The sequence below is a fragment of the Chinchilla lanigera genome, unplaced genomic scaffold (assembly GCF_000276665.1).
Source record: "Chinchilla lanigera isolate Chin_1 unplaced genomic scaffold, ChiLan1.0 scaffold00026, whole genome shotgun sequence".
Classification (NCBI taxonomy): domain Eukaryota; kingdom Metazoa; phylum Chordata; class Mammalia; order Rodentia; family Chinchillidae; genus Chinchilla; species Chinchilla lanigera.
This window is the reverse complement of record NW_004955427.1, coordinates 24567883-24586957: the sequence shown is the minus strand read 5'-3', so window position 1 is coordinate 24586957 and position 19075 is coordinate 24567883. Positions and strand designations below refer to the sequence as shown.

Sequence of the window (19075 nt, the reverse complement as noted above, 5' to 3'; positions counted from 1 at the left end):
ATTAATAAATTTCTACTACTGCAAGTTAATCTCAACTTTCAAAAAGATTGTTACTATGTTTGGGAATATTCTATTCTTTCCACTACTTGGTGTCATATAATGCTAGCAATAGAGTATTTTTTAAACATAATCTTAGATTAATAAACTTACCTTCTAATCTTAGTTTTGTATATGTCTTTATCATATGTATTTAAATTTTATCAAACACTTTTTTTCTTAAGTACTAATCATATGTTCCTGTTATTCTGTTAATTTGGTGAACCACATTGATAGATTTTCTGTCTTAACTTACATTTTTCCTGGGGAAAAAAATGACCTCTGGGTTTTAGACTTTCATATCTACATTACTGAGAGATATTGTCTGGTAATTTTCTTTTCTTACAATGACCTGGTCAGGATTGGCCTCCTGAAAGGGTTGAAAAGTATTCAATTTTTCTCTAGTCTTTACTTGTGTTTGTGTAAGATATTTGGCATTACTTCCTCTTGGAATGTTTGGTAGAAGTCATTACTGAAGCCACCTGTGGCTTCTCTACAGTAAGATTTCAAATTATGCATTAAATTAGACTGAGACTCATCCAATGTTCTATTTTTGAAATAGAAAAACTTGTGCATTTAAAGGAAGCTTCTCATGTTTAGTAAGTTGACAAATCTATTAGCATGAAGTTGTTCATAGTATCTTTGATAGTCTTTTTAGTGGATGAGGCAGGCTCTAAGCAATGTGCTTTTCAGTCTTGCTACTGGTAATTTTTTTTTTCTTGCTCAGTTTTACGGAGATTCTAAGTTTTATGGGGATTCTCAGTTTTACAGGGATTCTCAGTTTTACTAATCTTTTCTAAGAACAGTTTTTGGTCATACTGATTTCCTGATTTGGGAGGGGGTAGCTATCTTCATCATATCAAATTTCTTGGGCTTAAATTACTGTTACATACTAACTTCCTCTAAGGAACTCTTTGTTGATGGTAACTTTTGTTCACTTGTGAAACATTTGTCTAACGCTACAGAACTCCTTCTAATTCCTTACTATTTGGACGTAGTTTGCACATTTCAATATACTAATATGTTTTCATCATTTTTCAGTTTAGTACTGTATTTTTCATTTCATTTTTTTCTTTGAATGATGAGTTATTTAAAAGTTAATTTAAAATTTTGAAACATTTGTGGACTACTTCTCTCAGAGAACACACATGTATGCTTGCAGTTCTTTTAAATTTAGTGAGAATTATTCTATGATGCAGTATATTGTTTTAGTAAGTGCTCCATGTACACTTGAAAAGAATGAGTGTATTTTGCAGTTGTTGGCTAGAGCTGGTTAACCAGACCATTCAAGACTTCTTGGTTCTTGCTGAATTTTTGTTTTCTCCTTTATAAATTACGAAGAGGGGTACAGTATACTCCCACAAAGTCTCGGTTCAGAGTTCACAGCCTCAGTCATTTGTGGACTCTTCCTTAGAGCCTAAGCAATAATTGTTCGGGGAAACTTCCACAAGTTCACGGAAACCTCAAATACCATACCCTCCACAAGTGTTTTTTGGTGGGAGGTTTGCAAGTAGCCAGTCTCCTGTCCTGTAACCCATCTCCAGCAGATGCACCAGCATTCCTGTATCATAACAGGTTGCTGTACACGTGTAGCTAGCTTGAGTGTTCTCGGTTTTGTTCTTCGTAAAGCCTTAGGATCCCTAACATACCACCAGAACGCCCTGCACCTCCTAAGACTTCTGATAATGAACCTCAGTGCCAGAAGAAGTTTAAGATACTCCAGGAGAAGGTTGAACTACTACTGCACAGTACTTTTATTAAATTATTATAATACTGTATACAGTATTTATTAAATTGTATGACTGCAGGAGACATAGCATATTTATGGTTTAAACTATAAAAACAGACATTTATAGGCACATATCTGAAATTCGTGGGTTTTCACAACTTGTGGGTCCTTTAGGAATGTAACCACCATGAATTTTAGAGGTCCACTGTACTTAAAAACGTAAAATCTCTCACTGTAATTGTGGCTTGCCAATTTTTCATTTTAATTGTTTATTTTGTTCAATGTATATCTTGAAGATATGTTATTAGGTACATGAAAATATATAATTATTATGCTTTTTGTTGGGTTCATCTCTTATCATGATGAAATGCCTTTTTCCTCTAGCAACATTTCTTGTCTTAAAGTCTACCATGCTCAGCACAGACATGTCAGCTTTCTTTAGATTATTGTATGTGTTGTTTCCTTTAAACCAAACTATTTCCTTATATTTAAAGTGTCTTTTGTAAGTAGAATTTAGGTCAGGCTCATTTTTCTGCAAAGAAGCAGAGTCACATTATCATGAGGATATATAATATGTACAGAATCTAAAAATCACATATAAGTAAAATATTGTATGAGATCCTATCACAATGCAATACAAGAAACAGATTTCAAATCCAGGCACAGTGGTATGTACTTGCAGTCGCATCTACCTGGGGAGGCTGAGGCAGGAGTATTGCTTCATCCTAAGAATTCAAGGTCAGCCTGGGCAACAGAGTGAGACTCTATGCTTTAAAAAATGAATTTCAGAATAATTTTTATTTTCCAGTTTAACAGCATAACTTCAATTATCGTTGCAGAATGCCTTTAAGTTGGACAACACTTGTGCTAGTTTATAATATATGTACTTCAGAGACAAAAACAAATTATAGAAAACAAGTTGAAAATTTGCTTTACTAAATTGCTTGCCATTGTCTATCATCATTTTTGAAGAAATTAATTAACAAAAGAAGTGTTTCAATGAAAGAACTCAATGGTGGCAAACCTATTAAATGCAGTTTCCCATTTTAATCTCATTTAAAATCTTGTGAACTGATGATATTACCTCTAAGGTGTTGACTGAGATTAAAATTAATTTAGTTCAAAACAAAGAAAATTGCATAGGGTGGACCATTAGTGTTCCAACCTAGGAAAACATACACTCAAGCGGTTTTGAAAATGTGCTCCAAAGTGTTGGAAAATGGCATCCCTATTTATAGGTCAAACAGGGAGAGTTTGGGAATTACATCACTTGAGAATTAAAGAGCAGTACCAGCAGAACTTAAATTTTTCCAGCTGGGCATGATGGCACATTCTTGTAATATCAGCATTGTAGAAGATTTGCCAGTTCATACCGGAGCAACATAGCAATTTAGCTAGACCCTGTCTCAAAATTTAAAATAAAAAGCAAACAAAAAAACCAATTTAAAGAATGAGCCAATCATGGTGGGGCACATCTGTAATCCCAGCACTCCTGGAAGCTATGGCAGAGGATCACAAGTTTGAGTTCAGCCCGAGGAACCTAGTGACATAAAAAGAAAAGGAAAGGGCCTAGGAATGTAGCTCGGAGTGAAGGTCCTAGGTCCAATCCCCAAATGGGGAGGGGCCAAAAATCCACCCTCAGATTATGCTAATGGAATTTTTTGAAACTGTGTCCCATGGGGAACGTGAAATTTGATTACTCACGCACAGACTACCAACTGCTTTGATTTTCCTTATCTTCAATCACCTTTGCCCATGCTTTAGGCCCTCCTGTTCCTTTATTACATAAATTCCCCTTAACCCCATGGGGAGGTAGATTTGAGACTTGACCTCTTCTCTAATGTGGCTGCCTCATAATCAGGACTTTGCAAAAGTCCTGATTTTAGGCCAGCCGTGGTGATACACACCTGTAACCCCAGCACTCAGGAGGATTGCTGTGAGTTCAAAATAAAAACCTTCATGATTTCAACGACTGGCATACTCTGTGAAGGGGAGGGTTACTGACTAATGCAGGGCCTGATTTGGTAACAATAACCACCTGTGCCTTGGTCATAGGCAGGCACACAGTTACTCCTACTCCTTGCCTGTTCTGAAGGCTGCATCCTTTGTTTTGAAAAAGTGATATGAGCTTTGGGACCAAGCTGGAGTCCCATGGGCAGGGGACTTGGGTGGGGATCCTAGGAGACAGTACTGGCTACCACTGGCTTGTATCCATTCTTACCTGTTCCCTTCCTTGCAGTTCTGGGAAGAATCCAGGCATGGGGAAAGGAAGAGGAAAGGCTTTCCTTTGGCCTGGTTGGCACTGGAAGACCTAGAGCAGGCAGGAGGCTCTTCTGTCTAGCTGGCGTAATTATTATTTTCCTGCATATGTAACCCTTCCCACCACACACACACACACACACGCACACACACACACACACAATTCATTAATTCAGCACACGTGCTGAACACCTACTGGGGACACAAGGGGAGTAAAGCATGTCTCTGCTTTTACTTTTGCTAACATGGATGGAGATACAAACACACAAGAGTTAGAATGTTCCAGAACAGAGTGTAGTAACTGTGCCATTTCAGTTTTTTTTTTTTTTTTTTTTTTTTTTACTGGTGACTGAACCAAGAATCTTCCCAATAAGCTACATCCCCAGCCCTTTCTATTTTAAAATTTTGAGACAGTGTCTCCTATTGCCAAGTTGCCCAGGCTGGGCCTGAATTGCAATTATCCCGCTTCAGCTTTGAGTGGCATGCACCACCACACCACAGTTATTCTCTCTTCTCCGTTTCCCTCTGGTCCTTCCATTTCCTGACTGTCCCCCGCATGCCCCAGTGTGGCCCCATTCACAGCACAGTGCTCATTTCTGCAGGTCGGAATATAAACTACTTCTGCCTTCACTAGTCGTTTGTGAGTCTAAATGTCTTACCTTATCTAAAACAAATTCTGAGTGCCCTAAACACAGTGACTATGTATCAGATTTCCCCTACCACTCTCTTTGTTTAGTATAAACAAACATAATTGGACGAGATTTGTACATCTATCTCCAGGTTCTGGCAGCAACACTATGACCTGTGGTCTAGTTTCCCCAAGTGTGTTCTGTTTCGGCCTCCTCAGAGCAGAGTCTCTTTGGTACACAACCCCCAGGAAATTCATGGCTGGGAACAGTGTGGTCCCAGCACCACCCCTGGTCCAAAGTCTAGCATCCCCTGTACCCAAGATTCAAAGGTACAAATTCCCCAGTTGAAATAATCTGTGCCAAAGGGGTAAAAGAAGGATATGAGTTCTTCCACTCCTATGCGGAGAGGCTGCAGCGGAAGGCGCGCAGTAAGACTGGCTCTCCACTCAAGGATGCACACAGTGGAGAATTCCCCCAAAAAGAATAGGGTGGTGACACAAAGGAGAGGTCAGATTGTGTGCTACGAGCAAGGGCCAGTGCCATTCACAAGACACAAAAAGGACAGTGGGGTAGCGGAGCGGTGTTGCTGGTGAAGGAGGGCAGAAGAGGGTGGAGCTTCAGAGGACAGGGCAGGTGGCTGTCCAGTGAGTGACAGGCTGGCTGGTCAGATAGCAGCAGGAAAATCCTGGGGAGGAGAGAACCTGGATAACAGGGAGCAGTGTTCCTAAGTGAATACAGGAGCTCAAGAGATAGTTGTTAAAGACAAGCTGGAAACCTAAAACATGCTATTCAGATGCGAGGGACTGAAGTCAGGCTGCAGAAGGGAAGCAGTATGTCCCCACAGAGGGTGACGTTTCACAGGCCCTTTGGACTTTTCAAATTTGTTTTTCCAAGGTATCTCTTAAGGTGGTAACAGGCTCTGGGTTCAAGTCTCAGCACCACACACACACACACACACACACACACACACACACACAAAGACACAGGGACAAAGTTACATCCAGCTGTACAATTTAAAATGATCAAAAGCAATCTTACAAGAAATTTTTTTTAATACACCTATGAAAAAGGGGTATGCATGAGGAGAAAACCCAAGCTCCTACCTAGTTTTCATTTATTTCTTTTTGAAAAAAACATCAGACTCTTCCCTTATTTATACTCACTGCAAGATGAGGCACACCCCCACACACACACAACCCCAGTACTGGGAACTAAACCTAGGGGCGCTGTTTTTATTATTTTTTTTGAGACAGGATTTCACTAGGCTGCCCAGACTGGCCAGAAATTTGCACCTTCCTCCCCCATCCTATAGGTCTGGAGGTGCTCCGGAATAGCTGGGACTACAGACGCGTGCCACTGTGCCCCACCAGGCTAAGATACTTAAGTCTCCAGCCCACAGCAGTTACCCGAGTGACTCCAGGGTCTGGTTTCGAGGGGAGGGGAGGGAAGGGCCGAGAAAAAGGCATAGAGACCTAACTGCACTGGCCAGCTGATTGGTGTAGGACAGTTCTGGGTGTGTCTGAAGGATGGACTCACTGAAGTGGGAAGACCTGCCCTGGGTGGAGACCTACCCACCAACCAACAGGCTTGTAGCCTCAGTGGAATAAAAAGGCAAAGAAGGAGGAAGTCTCTCTTCTGTTTCTTCAGAGGAGCTCCAGTCTTCACCGTCACCGTTGTACATCTATCTCCAGGCTTCCACTGCAGGCCCTTCAGCCTCCTGATAGGGACTGTGTAGGATTCTACAGTGAGCTCCAGGCCTTCAACTGTCAACTGGCTCCTTCGGCTCCCCGGCACGAAAAGCGCCCTTCTGCCCTCTTCCATACCTGTCTCTGCAGGGGGCCACTGTAAGCCTATCTTGTAAATCCTCACATGTCCAGCACCATTATTTGTTCCTCTGGTGAACACTGAAAGATACAGGAGCGAGCTTTCCAGGAGGGAAAAGTTGTCACAACTTGAAATTCCTATTTAGGCAGACAGACCAGTTTCTGTCCTTGAAAAAGTGGGGCCTGACTGTACATAGACTACTTCACGGTAGTGGGGGTCTGATGTGTTTGATTCGGTAGACTGCAGCCCTTGTGCACTCCCCAACGGGTTACCATCACACATGCAGGGTTAGAAAACTACACGAGAAGCAACGCGTGGTGCAGAGCACTCCGGAGGCTGAAGCAAGTGGATCACTGCGAGTCCAAGGCCAGTCTGGACTATACAGTGAGACTCTGTCTCAAAAAAACGAACAACTAACTGACAGATGTTTGTAGAAACGTAGTACCAGATCTCCAGGACTAAAGTGTTTACAGTTTAAATACCCTCAAAACGTTGCAGATGTTAACTTTTCCTGCATGTGCTACTCAATTGCTGAAAGTTAATAATTTATGGCGCTCCGATCTTTCCAGGGAAAACGGAACCATTAATGGAAGGCACGGCAGAGGCCGGAGCTCAGGCCTCCGCTTTCTGGAGTATCACATCTTCCTTCTGTGGATGATCACCATCCTGAACGCCTCCCACACTCCGACGTTGTGTTCATCCTCCCCTCGCCTTTTTCGTTCCGTCTCTTCACCATTCCTTCCACGTTCCTAGGTTTCCTGGCTTAGTAGCTGAGAATTACGCTGCAGATCCACCGCTACACGACGCCAGCTCCACTTCCGGCTCTGGCGTCCAGAGCCTGCGTGGTCTGCGCGCAGGGCGGAGGGGCGGGGCGATTGGGGCGACGGGCGGGGCGGCCGCGGGTGGGGCGCCGGCGCAGGCGCACTGGGCTCGCCGCGCCGAGCTGCAGCTATGGAGCAGGCCCCTCCGGACCCCGAGAGGCAGCTTCAGCCTGCGTCCCTGGAGCCGCTGGGCCGCCCCGACGACGACGACCTGGAGGCTGCTGTCAGTGAGGAAGCCGAGGGGGCCCAGGAAGAAGGCTCTGGGGTGGACACGGTGAGGAGGAGGGGCTGCAGAGGCGACGGGCCTTCGTCGGGGCCTAACGCGCCCTGCTGAGCGGAGGCTGGTGGGCTCGGGGCGCGGGCGGGACAGGGCCGCAGGTGTGGGGTGCGTGTGGAGGGGGCGTTGGCAAAAGGGGTGCTGAAGGCGGGGCGCCGGCGCGGCGGGGAAGGAGGAGGGGCCGCGTGGCGCGGGCCTGGGGGTCGGTCCTTGGGGCGAGGCTGGACGAGGGGCGGCCTCCGGGCTTGGCGCTCCTGCGGGTCTGGACCAGAAGATCGCTGATGTTTCCGGAGGGATTTCGCTGTCGGTGTGCAGCGGTGTGGGAGGAAGGAGAGGGACTGGGGTGAAGAGCAAGTCTGGGGCGGTAAGTGGGCTTCGTCCCGCTAGTGGGGCTTCGTCCTCAATTTCCCATTGAAGAAGTGTCAGGTTCAAGAAAAGGCACACATGGACATTTTTAAAACTCCTTTTTGGGTTCTGATTTCTTCATCTGGGGTCGGTGCCGAATTTCTCAATGGATATTTCCCCGTATCCCCTTGCTCCCTTTGGAAGCCACTTCAGTGATTACTTAGTGATGTTCACTTGTTTGGGGAAAAGGAGAGAAATGTGTCATATATTTGTAAGTGGTTTTACTCCGGAGTGTAAAATGTGTAGGTCAGGTTAAATGGAAGCATTTCAGAAACTCAGTTTCTCAATGTGCATGGCTTATCCAGTCAATTTTGCTTCTTTCTTTTCTGGGACAGATGTTAGTGCTAACATTAAGCTGCCGGTCCTTATGGGAAAAGCTGAACTTGTTTGCTGAATATAACTAAAAAGACTCTTAAGTTTAGAGACCAGCTAAGGAGAGACTTAAACACAGGAGTAGAAGGTTTGCTTGCCTGAGAAAATGTCAACGTATAGAAGGTAGTAGCATAAAGACCTTTGGGGATGTGCTTGTTAAGTTTCTTTTATTTAAAGTTAAAAACGTTATTTATTTATTTATTTATTTGGAGCAGTTTTAGATTCACAGCAAAATGGAGAGGAAGATGCAGAGCTTTCCTGTGTACACTTTCCCATCACACATGTGCAGCTTCCTGCCTTATCAGCATCTCCCCCTTGAGTGGTGTAGACTACAGTTGATAAGCCTACATTGACATGATTGTCACTCAGGCTCCATAGCTTACATCAGAGTTCACTCTTGGTGCTGAGCATTTTATGGGCTTGGAAAATTATGTAATATATTCCACCATTATAGTATCAAATGTGCTATTTTCAACCCTAAGAATACTCTTCGAATGCTCTTCCTGTTAGTTTTTTCTTCCCTCAACCCCTTACAACACATTGATCTTTCTACAGGTGCCATAGTTTCGCTTTTCCCACGATGTCATATAGTTGTAGTCATACAGTATTCACTTAGTAACATAATTGTGTTTCCTCTATGTCTTTTCATAGCTTGATAGCCCATCTCTTTTTGGACTGAACAATACTCAGTTGTCTGTTTAGCCAAGTTTTGGCCCTCATGGATAATACTGTTATAACCATACTTGTAAAGCTTATTGTGGGGATATAAGTTTTCAGCTCCTTTGAGTAAATACCAAGGAGTGCAATTGCTGGATCACATGGTAGGAGTGTGTCTGCACCTACCCATCCCCTCTTATTTGGAATTGTACCCATGGTCTCACACACATACTAGGCAAGTGCTCTACCACTGAGCTACACTACTAGCTCTTACTGTTTTCTTGAGACAGGATTTCTCGAAGTTGCCCAGGTTGGCCACAAATTCACCATCCTCTTGCTTCAGCTTTCCAAGAAGCCTGAATTACTGGTGTGTATTACTAGGCCCAGCAAGAACATATATATACACATATGTGTGTGTTTTGATACATATATATGTATATATATTTTGCATTACAAAATTTTTTTCATATCCAAAGGCTTATTTATTTGACAAAAATACAAAGTGGTATTATCATGAATGAAGAGAGAACCTTGGTTAATGAAGTCTAAAGCTTATAGACTTTAAACGCTGTCAAATACAACAAAGATCAAAAAATGAAGAAATAAAATCAATATTTTAATTAATAAAGCAAGAACTCAAAGAAACTTTTTTCCTCTATATCTGTTATTTTGCTCTATTTATATTCGGGTTTCTCATATAAGAGAAACCATGCAGTATCTAATCTTGTATGTCTGATTTATTTCACTTAAATCAGACATATAAAGTCCATCCATTTTCCTACAAATGACTCAAGTTTATCCTTCTTTATGGCACAGTAGTACTCCATTGTACATACATACCACATTTCATCTGTTGTTGGGCATATAGGCCGCTTCCAGGTTTTAGCTGTTGTGAATTGTGCTATTGTGAACATGAGTGTATGTGTATTACTGCAATTTGCTATCTTTAACTCTTTCATGCAAATACCTAGAAGAGGAATAGCTGGGTCAAACTGAATTTCTAGTTGTAGTTTTTTGAGGAGTCTCAGTAGTGATTTCCACAGTGATTGTACTAACTTACATTCCCAACAGTGTAGAAGGGTCCCCAGACACACACAGCCTTGCCAGCATTTGGTATTTTATTTTATTTATTCTTACTGGAGTAAGATGGACTCTTACTGTCATTTTAATTTGCATTTTTCTAATGGTCAGCAGTGTTGAACATTTTTTCATGTGTTGGCCATTTGTACTTATGAGAAGTGTCCGTTTCATTTGCCCATATTTTGATTGGGTCTTTTGTTTTGGGGGGCTAATTTCTTTTAATTATTTATAATATATTCTAGATGTTAGTCGTCTGTCTGATGAATAGCTAGCAAATTTTTTTCCCATTCTGTAGGTTTTCTCTTTACTCTGTTGGTTGTTTTCTTTGCTGTGCTTTATTGTGTGTGTGTGGCGAGGGTGGGTCCAACTCAGGATCTTGCCCGTGCTAGGTTGTACCACTGAGCTAGCCATTGGGATAATGACATTTTTACTATTGTAAAATGTACCTCTTGTTTACAGCCTGTATCTCTTGTTGACTGCATCATGAGGATTTAAATTTTTTTTTTTGTACTGGGAATCGAACTCAGGACCTTGTGCTTGCCAGGCAGACGCTTGTGCCGCTGAGCTATATCCCCAGCCCTTCATGTTAATTTAAAAGTGACTATAGAGTTGGAAATAATAGCTTGGTGATAGAGCATGTGTTTACCATGCATAAGGCCTTAAGTTTGATCCCAACACCACACACGCGCGCGCGCGCACACACACACACACACACAAAGTGATTATAAGCCAGTGTATATCTGAATCAAAGTGTCCCATTGTATCACGTAAATATGAACAAATGTGTCAGTAAAAAATAACTTTAATACATATTTTAAAGGATTATAAATTTCTCTTATTAATAAAAGCCTACTATGTATGTTTAATTCAAAATACGTGATGCTAAGGATGCCATCAGACAGTAAAAGTTGTACTTATATATAATTACCTGAGGTTTTTGGAAAATGTTTGTAAATATGTCGCTATAAGAGACCATCTATTAGTGACAAAAAATTATGGAGTTTCCTAAAATAGCTGCCTAGTTTACCTTCATGAAGAGGTACAGACCATTGATGGAGACCACTACAAAGCAGCTCTGAGTAGCACTTAAATTAACAATTGACCTTTCATGTTTACTTGTTAGTTACTGGTCCCTATTGAGGCCTGTAATGATGGGTGAAGCCATGACACCTCAAAGGACAAGACAAGGCCACAGCTAAGGACACCTGGCCCCAACCTCTATTAACTAGATGAAGTCTGTAGCTGCAGGGATCTCACTCCTGAGTGGAGACCTTCCTGGAGATAACATAGTTCTCTTAAGTTAACACAGTGTCTTACATGGAGAAGCCCTTGAGTGGACTTCCAAGGTCCTTGGACGGCCCCTGCCATTCAAGGCAGAATTCCACCTTTCTTCAGTATTCCCCACCTTGTGCCTTGTTTTGATAACTAAATAAATACAGGCCAACCAGAGAAGATCTTTGTCTTAGCCCCAGAGAATCTTGAATTAAAGTGTTTTGAAACTCCCAGGGCCCAAAAAGCAAGCCATTCACTCTTAGGGAGATTGTGGGCATGATCAGTCTGCAGTAACTATATTAACATAAAAGACCATTTGACCAATTATTTTAGAATCACTAGGTTTAAATGTGCATTTGTTCAGTGCAGTCCTCCTCCTGCCCCCAATCCCTTCCTTTCTAGTCATCTAAATCCTTCCCTTCTTTCTGTCCTTTATTCCCTTCGGTCCTTTTCCAGTTGGGAATTATTGCAGTAGCCTCACTGCTAGGAATGTGATCTGGGCAAAAAGGTATGGTAGATTTTTGTGGGCTCTTTTCAGTTAATTTTCAAAAGTACTTCCAAAATATAGTTAAAGATAAGGAGGCAGAAGCTCAGAGAGAAGTAGTTTGACCAAGGTTACAAGCTTCTTAGTGTGACTGGGATTTGATCCCATCCCACTGGCATTGAAATTGGTGCTTTTTCCATTAAATGTTTGTTTCATTGAGGTGAGGGAGAGTTAGTTTAAAATAGTCTTGTAAATTGTTTGGAACTTTTTAGTGTAGTTGTGCTTATTGTAGTTTTGAGAATTAGAAAGAGGTGTAGAAGATGTGTTATTTTGTTGCTGTTTTTAACTATAAAAGTAACAAGAGTATTCAGAGATGGTAAAAAGTGGACCTCATCAACCTTATTTTTAACTGTAAGTTTTCAGAGAGGAGAGTAATTTGGGCAGTTACCAAACCTGAAAGGGTATTGGAAAGCAGCCCTGCCTCCAGATTTTAAACCTCGCTAATCAGGAGTCCTTGAATTCTGTGGGCTCTTTTCTTAGTCTCATTTTCTTCTGTGAGTCTTCAGTCCTTTTCCGTTGTTTAATTAGAATCCCCGTCATTTCCTTTTTATACTTTCCCTGTGTGGAGTGCTGCATTTATTTTTTTAAACTATAGTCAATTTTATTTAAAATAATTTGGAAAAGGGAAGAAATGAGAGTGGAATCCAGTTTCACAGATAGTAATAATTAGTCCTGGCATAAGAAAGAGTAAGAGCAATGCGGGAGAGCGCCTGTTTTGGTGGAAAGATTCTACTGAGTCTGCAGTTAAGGTGCAGAGCCTGGAGCTTAGTATTTACCAGAGAACCAGGGCCTGCGGAATAAGTGATCTTTTAAAGGAGCAGCCTTGGCTTGGGGTGCTGATGACCAGAGTGCTTGAGCAACTGGTACTTAAAAATCTGAGTGCACAGTGAGCACCTTGTCTCACTAATAGCAGAGAACTGAGTGGAATAGACCAGATCTGGCAGGTTAGACATATTCTGTGGGCAAGGATAATGGAAAAATGGAAGAAAAAAATGTAAACAGTGCTGCAGTTTGGGTTCTGAGTCTTCCTGTTACAGACTTTATCCTCAGCTGTGTTTACTGTTGGGAGGTAGAACCTATAGAAGGAAGTTAGGTCACTGAGGAAGACCCCCTTGGTGGGGATATTGGATCCTCAGCGTCCACCCAGCAGTGGAATATTGGCCCGACGCGTCCACCCAGCGTCCACCCAAGGGATGAAAGAAAGGCTTGATCATTTTGCAAGGCCCACACCATGTGGCTGAGAAATCAACTACGACAACTACGCCCAGCGTGCTGCCTTGCTTACCATGGGTGCAGAAGCAACAGGGCCAACTGACCATGGCCTGAAAATCTATGACCAAAATAAACCTTTTTTAAGAAGTTGATTATCATGGGCTGGGGATATAGCTCAGTGGTGTAAGCACCTGCCTGGCAAGTGAAAGGTCTTGAATTTAACTCCCAGTACCCAAAAAACAAAAGTTGGTTTTCTCAAGTATTTTGTTGCAGTAACAGAGTATGTCAGTTGAGTGCCATATGACTAGATCATACTCAAGAATTTTTTTGTCCTTTTGTACCTGAAGAGATGTCAGTTGAATAGCTGTTTTTTGAAGGTGACTCGATATAGAAGACATTTTTATGTCATAACTAACATAACTACACACAGATATGAGTGTTGTTTCAGGAAGCAATATTTAACCATTACATTAAGGAATGCCCTTTGGTATTTTTCTCTTGTTTCTTTTTCATTTAAAAAAAGTGCTGGTCATATCCGCCAGATTAATTTCATGAATATGAATGTGTTGTTCCTGAGTTTGGAAAACAATTTTCTAAATAGCTGTGCTGTTCCTTTAAAAGTATTCTTTCTTTTTTAAAGGGTAGAATTAATATTTTATTGTCATTTATAATCAGATGGCAGTTGGGTATATAGTTTCCATACTTCATAATTTTTGTAAATAAAAAAATTAAAAGTTTTAAACAGCCAATAGGTTATGTTCTTCAGAGAACTCAGTTTTTCCTTATTAGTGCCAGAAAACTCACTCACTTTCTCATTGTTTTTAAAAAACTGGAGGGTTGGCATGCATTTGACTTCACACTCGGCAGCGACATCCTGACAGTCATCCACATCTACTTCAAGGAACAGCATGTTGGAATATTTTTCAGACAAGGGATAAAAGAAAGGCTTGATCATTTTGCAAGGCCCACACCACGTGGCTGAGAAATCTACTACAAGTTTATCTCCTGCACCAGCCAAGGCTTGCTGAAAGGCCTCTGGTTTCCATCTGCTGCACCATTCTGGCTGCTGCGGGCCTGATGAGCTACTGAAGCCAGCGAGGGATGCAGATGGAGGCGCGGGACATAGCTCAGCTAAAAGTATTCTTATAGGGAAAAAATCATAAGTGAATAAGTCATGTATGATAACTCTGTTTTTCTTAGTTATTGCTATGGACTAATGTTTCTGTTGTCCCACAAGTCAAAGGTTGAAACCTAATCTCAAGGTGATGATGTTTTGTGGTCAGGCCTTTGGGAGGTGGTTAAGTCATGAAGGTGGACCTCTCCTGAGTGGCACCTGTGCCTTGATAAAGAGACTCTGCAGAGTCAGAGCCCTTTTCTTACTTCTGCCATAAGAAGATAGTGAAACAGGGATGTTAGTGACAGGGAAGCACATCCTCACTTGATACCAAGTCTGCCGGACTCCAGGAACTGTGACCAGGATCCTTCTGCTGTTTATAAACTCGCTAGTCAGTGGTACTTGGTAGTAGCAGTTTCAGTGAAGACGTTTGTCTGTAACTTTGTTATGAGACCTAATAAACACATCTGTTTTTTTTTTTTCTTTAACCTAGAACCAAGGCTATAGTTTGGATAAGTATTCTCAAAAGCCCACACTCTGGTTTCTCTTCAGGCCATATACATCTTTGTCTTTTACTAAAGTATTCTCAGAAGCCCATGTGTTAAAGGCTTGGTCTAAGAGTGGCACTATTGAGAGGCAGGGAAACTTAACAGATAGACCCTAGGAAGAGTTCAGGAGATGGAGGGTATGTCCTTGAAAGGGATTGTGGGCCCTAGGCCCCTCTTCATTCTCTTTTGACTTTTTGCTGTGAAGTCAGTGGATTTGCTCTGTCTACCACATATTCCCACTGTGATATATTGCCTTACCATAGGCCCCAAAGCAATGGGGTCCATCAGCCATGGACCAGAACCCCCTGAACTGTAAGCCAAAATAAACCATTTCTCTGTATAAGTTGATTATTTCAAGAGTTTGTGTATAATGATGGAAAGCTAACACACCTAGCTATCTATTAGACATAGACCCAAAAGGAAATAAATCCAATGAATTGTTCTGGGTTTTTCTTTTCCCTCGTCCCCTCTCTTTTTTGGTTTTATTTTTTTTTGTGTGTATGCCCACACATGCATTAAGGATCAAACCCAGGGCCTAGTCCGTGCTAGGCAGGTGCCATCCCACTGATCTACACTACAACATCAATAGATTGTTCTTCAGCCTTATCTCTTGTAACCTGTTTCAGCAATATAGAAGTATTACTCCAGAAAAAAGATAATATGGAGCATACCAATTTATGTTAGTGATGTATATTTACTTTTTTCTCTACTTTCAGTTTTTATATATTAAGTATGTATGAATTTCATCACCGGGAAAATCTAAATCTACAAATATTGGGTATAGGTAATATGGAGTTCTTGCTACATGCCATCCATGTGCCTTAAAGATACTAATCCATTCATGAAGGCTTTATTCTAATCTTCTAATCACCTCCCAAGCACCACACTTTTTAATACCTTGAAGATTAGAATTTCAACATAGAAGTTTTCGGGGACAGAACATTCAACCTGTTGCTATACTGCTGTTCCTATTTTACAAATCAGGAAACTGAGACACAGAGTTCAAGAACTTGCATACAGTTACACAGCCACTCTGTGGCAGAGATGTGAATAAAATTCTGGCAGAATGGGTACTAATCTGAGGGAGAATTGATTTGAGGCTCTCCTAATTACTAACTTGAGGGCTGCGCATGGTGGTGCATCCTGTAATCCCAGCACTCAGGAGGTTGAGGCAAGAGAATCAATGTGAATTCAAGGCCAACCTGGGCTACAAAGTGAACTCAAGGCCAGCCTGATCTGCATAGCGAGACCCTGCCTCAAAAAGACCAAAAATGAAAAAAAATTACTGACTTTCCCTGGTTTCCAGTTAGCTAGTGGGCCTGACGTGATGTTTGTTTCTTTTAATTTTAGATCGCCTTATTGTGTTTGTCCATTTTAATAATTTCATGCCTTGTGTGTTGATCAGCTTTACATCTCTGGGACACAATGCCCAACATCCACACTTAAAGGAGTTTAATTTGGCTCGTGGTTTCAGGGGTTTTTGTCCATGGTCAGCTGGCTCCAAGGCAGAAGAGCTGGGTGGAGCAAAGCTGTTCACTTCATGGCAACTGAAAAATAGCAGGAGAACAGTACTAGAGAAAGGAGTCAAGGACCAGATACAGACCTCAAGGTCACACCACCATGACTCACCTAGACACACCCAGAGATGGCTTTACTAATAATCCCAATCAAGTTGAAAAGTTTAACTATCTCATTTTGTATTATAGTTTAAGTCTTCCTCTTGTTTAAGACCATTGCATTATCCTGACTATTTTTAGTTGGTATTATCAGTTATATTTTACAATTACCTTGGTTTCTGTTTTTTGATTTTCCTTAATAGACCATAATTTGTTCGGTTTTATCCTCTGCAATGGTTTGGAAAATGTGTATTGTTTTTCTTGCCCAAAACAAACTGAGACAAAAAAAAATTACTTATATAACATGACCATTTGAAAAACTTTTACAAAGAATCTCAAATTTATAAATAAGAATAATAAGCAGCCTTTTTCCCTGAACTACTTGAAATTGAATTTCCATGGAAATTGGTATTGCCTTGTTTCATCCCAAACCCTTGGTGTGTATTTCAACAGTGCCATCAAAATCAGGAAAATAAATTGATAAATGAGTACTATTTAATCCTCATACGGCATTGTTTTACCAGTGTTACCAACAATGAACCTTGGAGTAAAACCCTCCAGTGCAGGGTCTCCTTTTTCATGCAGCTGTATTGTCTTTGGTCTCCTCCAACCTGGATGAGTTTCTCAATTCTTATTCTTGTGACCTTAACACTTCTGATGATTAGAGGCCAGCTTTGTAGAATTTCCTTCAGTTTTGATTTGCCATGTGTGTTTCCTTGCCATTAGATCCAGTTTATGTATCTTTGTCAGAAATTGCCACTAAATTGCCATTCTGTTGTTAAGTGATAATTATTAGTACACTTTAATTGTAAGAAATAATGGGTTTCATTGTGACTTTGCCATACGGAAATATAGCATGCTTTGATCATATTCACCTTCCCTATTGCTCTTACCTTCCCTCTCCACTTTCCTAGTAGATCCCTTCTACTTGCTTGTCATCTTTCCCTAGATTCCACATACAAGGAAGCATATGATAACTCTCATGATGATCTCCATTTTTGTGTTGTCCTGCAAATTACATGATTGTGTTTTCTTTCTGACTAAATAATACTCCATTGTGTGTGTATACTATATTTCCTTTATCCATTCATTTATTGACAGACCAAGGGTGTTTCCATAATTTGGCTACTGTGACTAGTGGTACAGTAAACATGGGGACGCTGTATTCTTCTGATTGCATTTTTTCACTTTGCACGTAGTGTTGATTTGCCCTAGTACTTTGAACACTTTAATCATTACTGTCTGCTAAGCTTCTCTACTATACTCACTTTTTTTGTAATTAATTTTGTGGGGACATACTTTGAAATTATTAAAGTATCATGTTCCTCATCAAACTTTCTATGATATTTATTTATTTAGCTGTGGTTTCTTTGTATTTATGGCAGTATAGACTTACGGATTTTATTTTGATTTTTAAGAGCATTATTAGGGGATATTCATCCATTGCAAATGTATAATTCAAAGATTTTTATTAAATTTACAGAATTTGCAGTCACAATCCAGTTTTGGGACATTTCTGTCTTCCCCAGAAGTTTCTTCCTTCTTGGTATCTAATCCTTCTGCTTCCCACCCTTAGTCATAGAAATGAAATCATTTGATCTGTTGTCATTTGAATCTGGCTTCTTACCCTTAGCATAATGTCTTGAGGTTCACCAATGTAGTAGCATGTATTAGTACTTCCTTTTCATTGGGGGATAATATTTGATTATATGAATGTTTCACATTTTGTTTTTTCACCATTTGATCGACACTGGGATTGTTTTTAGTTTTTAGTTATGAATTTTGTGAGGATGTATGTTTTCACTTCTCTTGGGTAGGTTCGTAGGCGTGTACTTGCTGTTCATATGGTAAGTTTATATTCAAGAAACTGTCACTGTTTTCAAAGTGACTGTACCCTTTAACATTCTCACGAGCAGTTTTTGAGGCACCTCAGTTCTGCTCATCTTTGCCATCACTTAGTGTGTCTGTCTGAGTGTAGCTGTCCTATTGGTTGTGAAGTGGTTTTATTTTTGCCATTCCCAACAGATACTGTTTTTCTGATGATGTCTTTTGAAGTGCAGAAGTTTTTGGACGGGAATCGAACTCACAACCTTGTGCTTGCCAATCTTTTCTTGTGCTTACTGTCATTTGTGTGTCTTCTTTGGTGAGGTATCTGTTTAGATATTTTGCTTGTGAGACAAACTGAGTCGCTCATAGTTACTTTTCTTGTTGCTGAGACAAAATACCCAACACCCAAAGTTAAGAGCATAAGGTTTATTTAGCTTACAGTTTGTAGATGTTTCAGTTCATAATCAGCTGACTTCAAGGCAGGGCGGTGTTGCAAAGCAGAAACAGTTCATTGCAGGCAGAAGGTAGCAAAGCAACCAGGGCTGACCACAGCTCTTTCTGTCCCTTATATTTCATCCAGGCTACTTAGGGTGGGTAACACTCACACCCTTAATCCTAGTGCCCTTGAGCCTAGCAGTGCCCAATGAATGAGTCCCAGCATCACACACTCTAGATCCACACACCTCTGAAAAAACCCCACTTCTAACCACATGAGGCTTTACGGGGATATCTAGACACAAGCCTTAATAGTAGCCCAAGGCGGGTATTGAATTTATGATCCTCCTGCCTCAGGCTCCCAGGTAGCTAGGATTACAAATGTGTACCACTCTGCTTGGCTGCTTGTGTTCTTTTT

The 19075-nt window shown here is 41.1% G+C and overlaps 1 protein-coding gene across 1 annotated transcript in view; it reads left to right on the top strand.

The window, feature by feature from the left end:
- The first annotated feature begins 7368 nt into the window (after positions 1-7368).
- Snx4 (sorting nexin 4) overlaps positions 7369-19075 on the top strand; it is a 59465-nt gene continuing 47758 nt past the window's right edge. Inside the window, exon 1 of the mRNA XM_005386551.2 lies at positions 7369-7572. Within this exon, the coding sequence (XP_005386608.1) occupies positions 7429-7572 (144 nt within the window). The 5' untranslated portion in view covers positions 7369-7428. The remainder of the gene's footprint in view (positions 7573-19075) is intronic.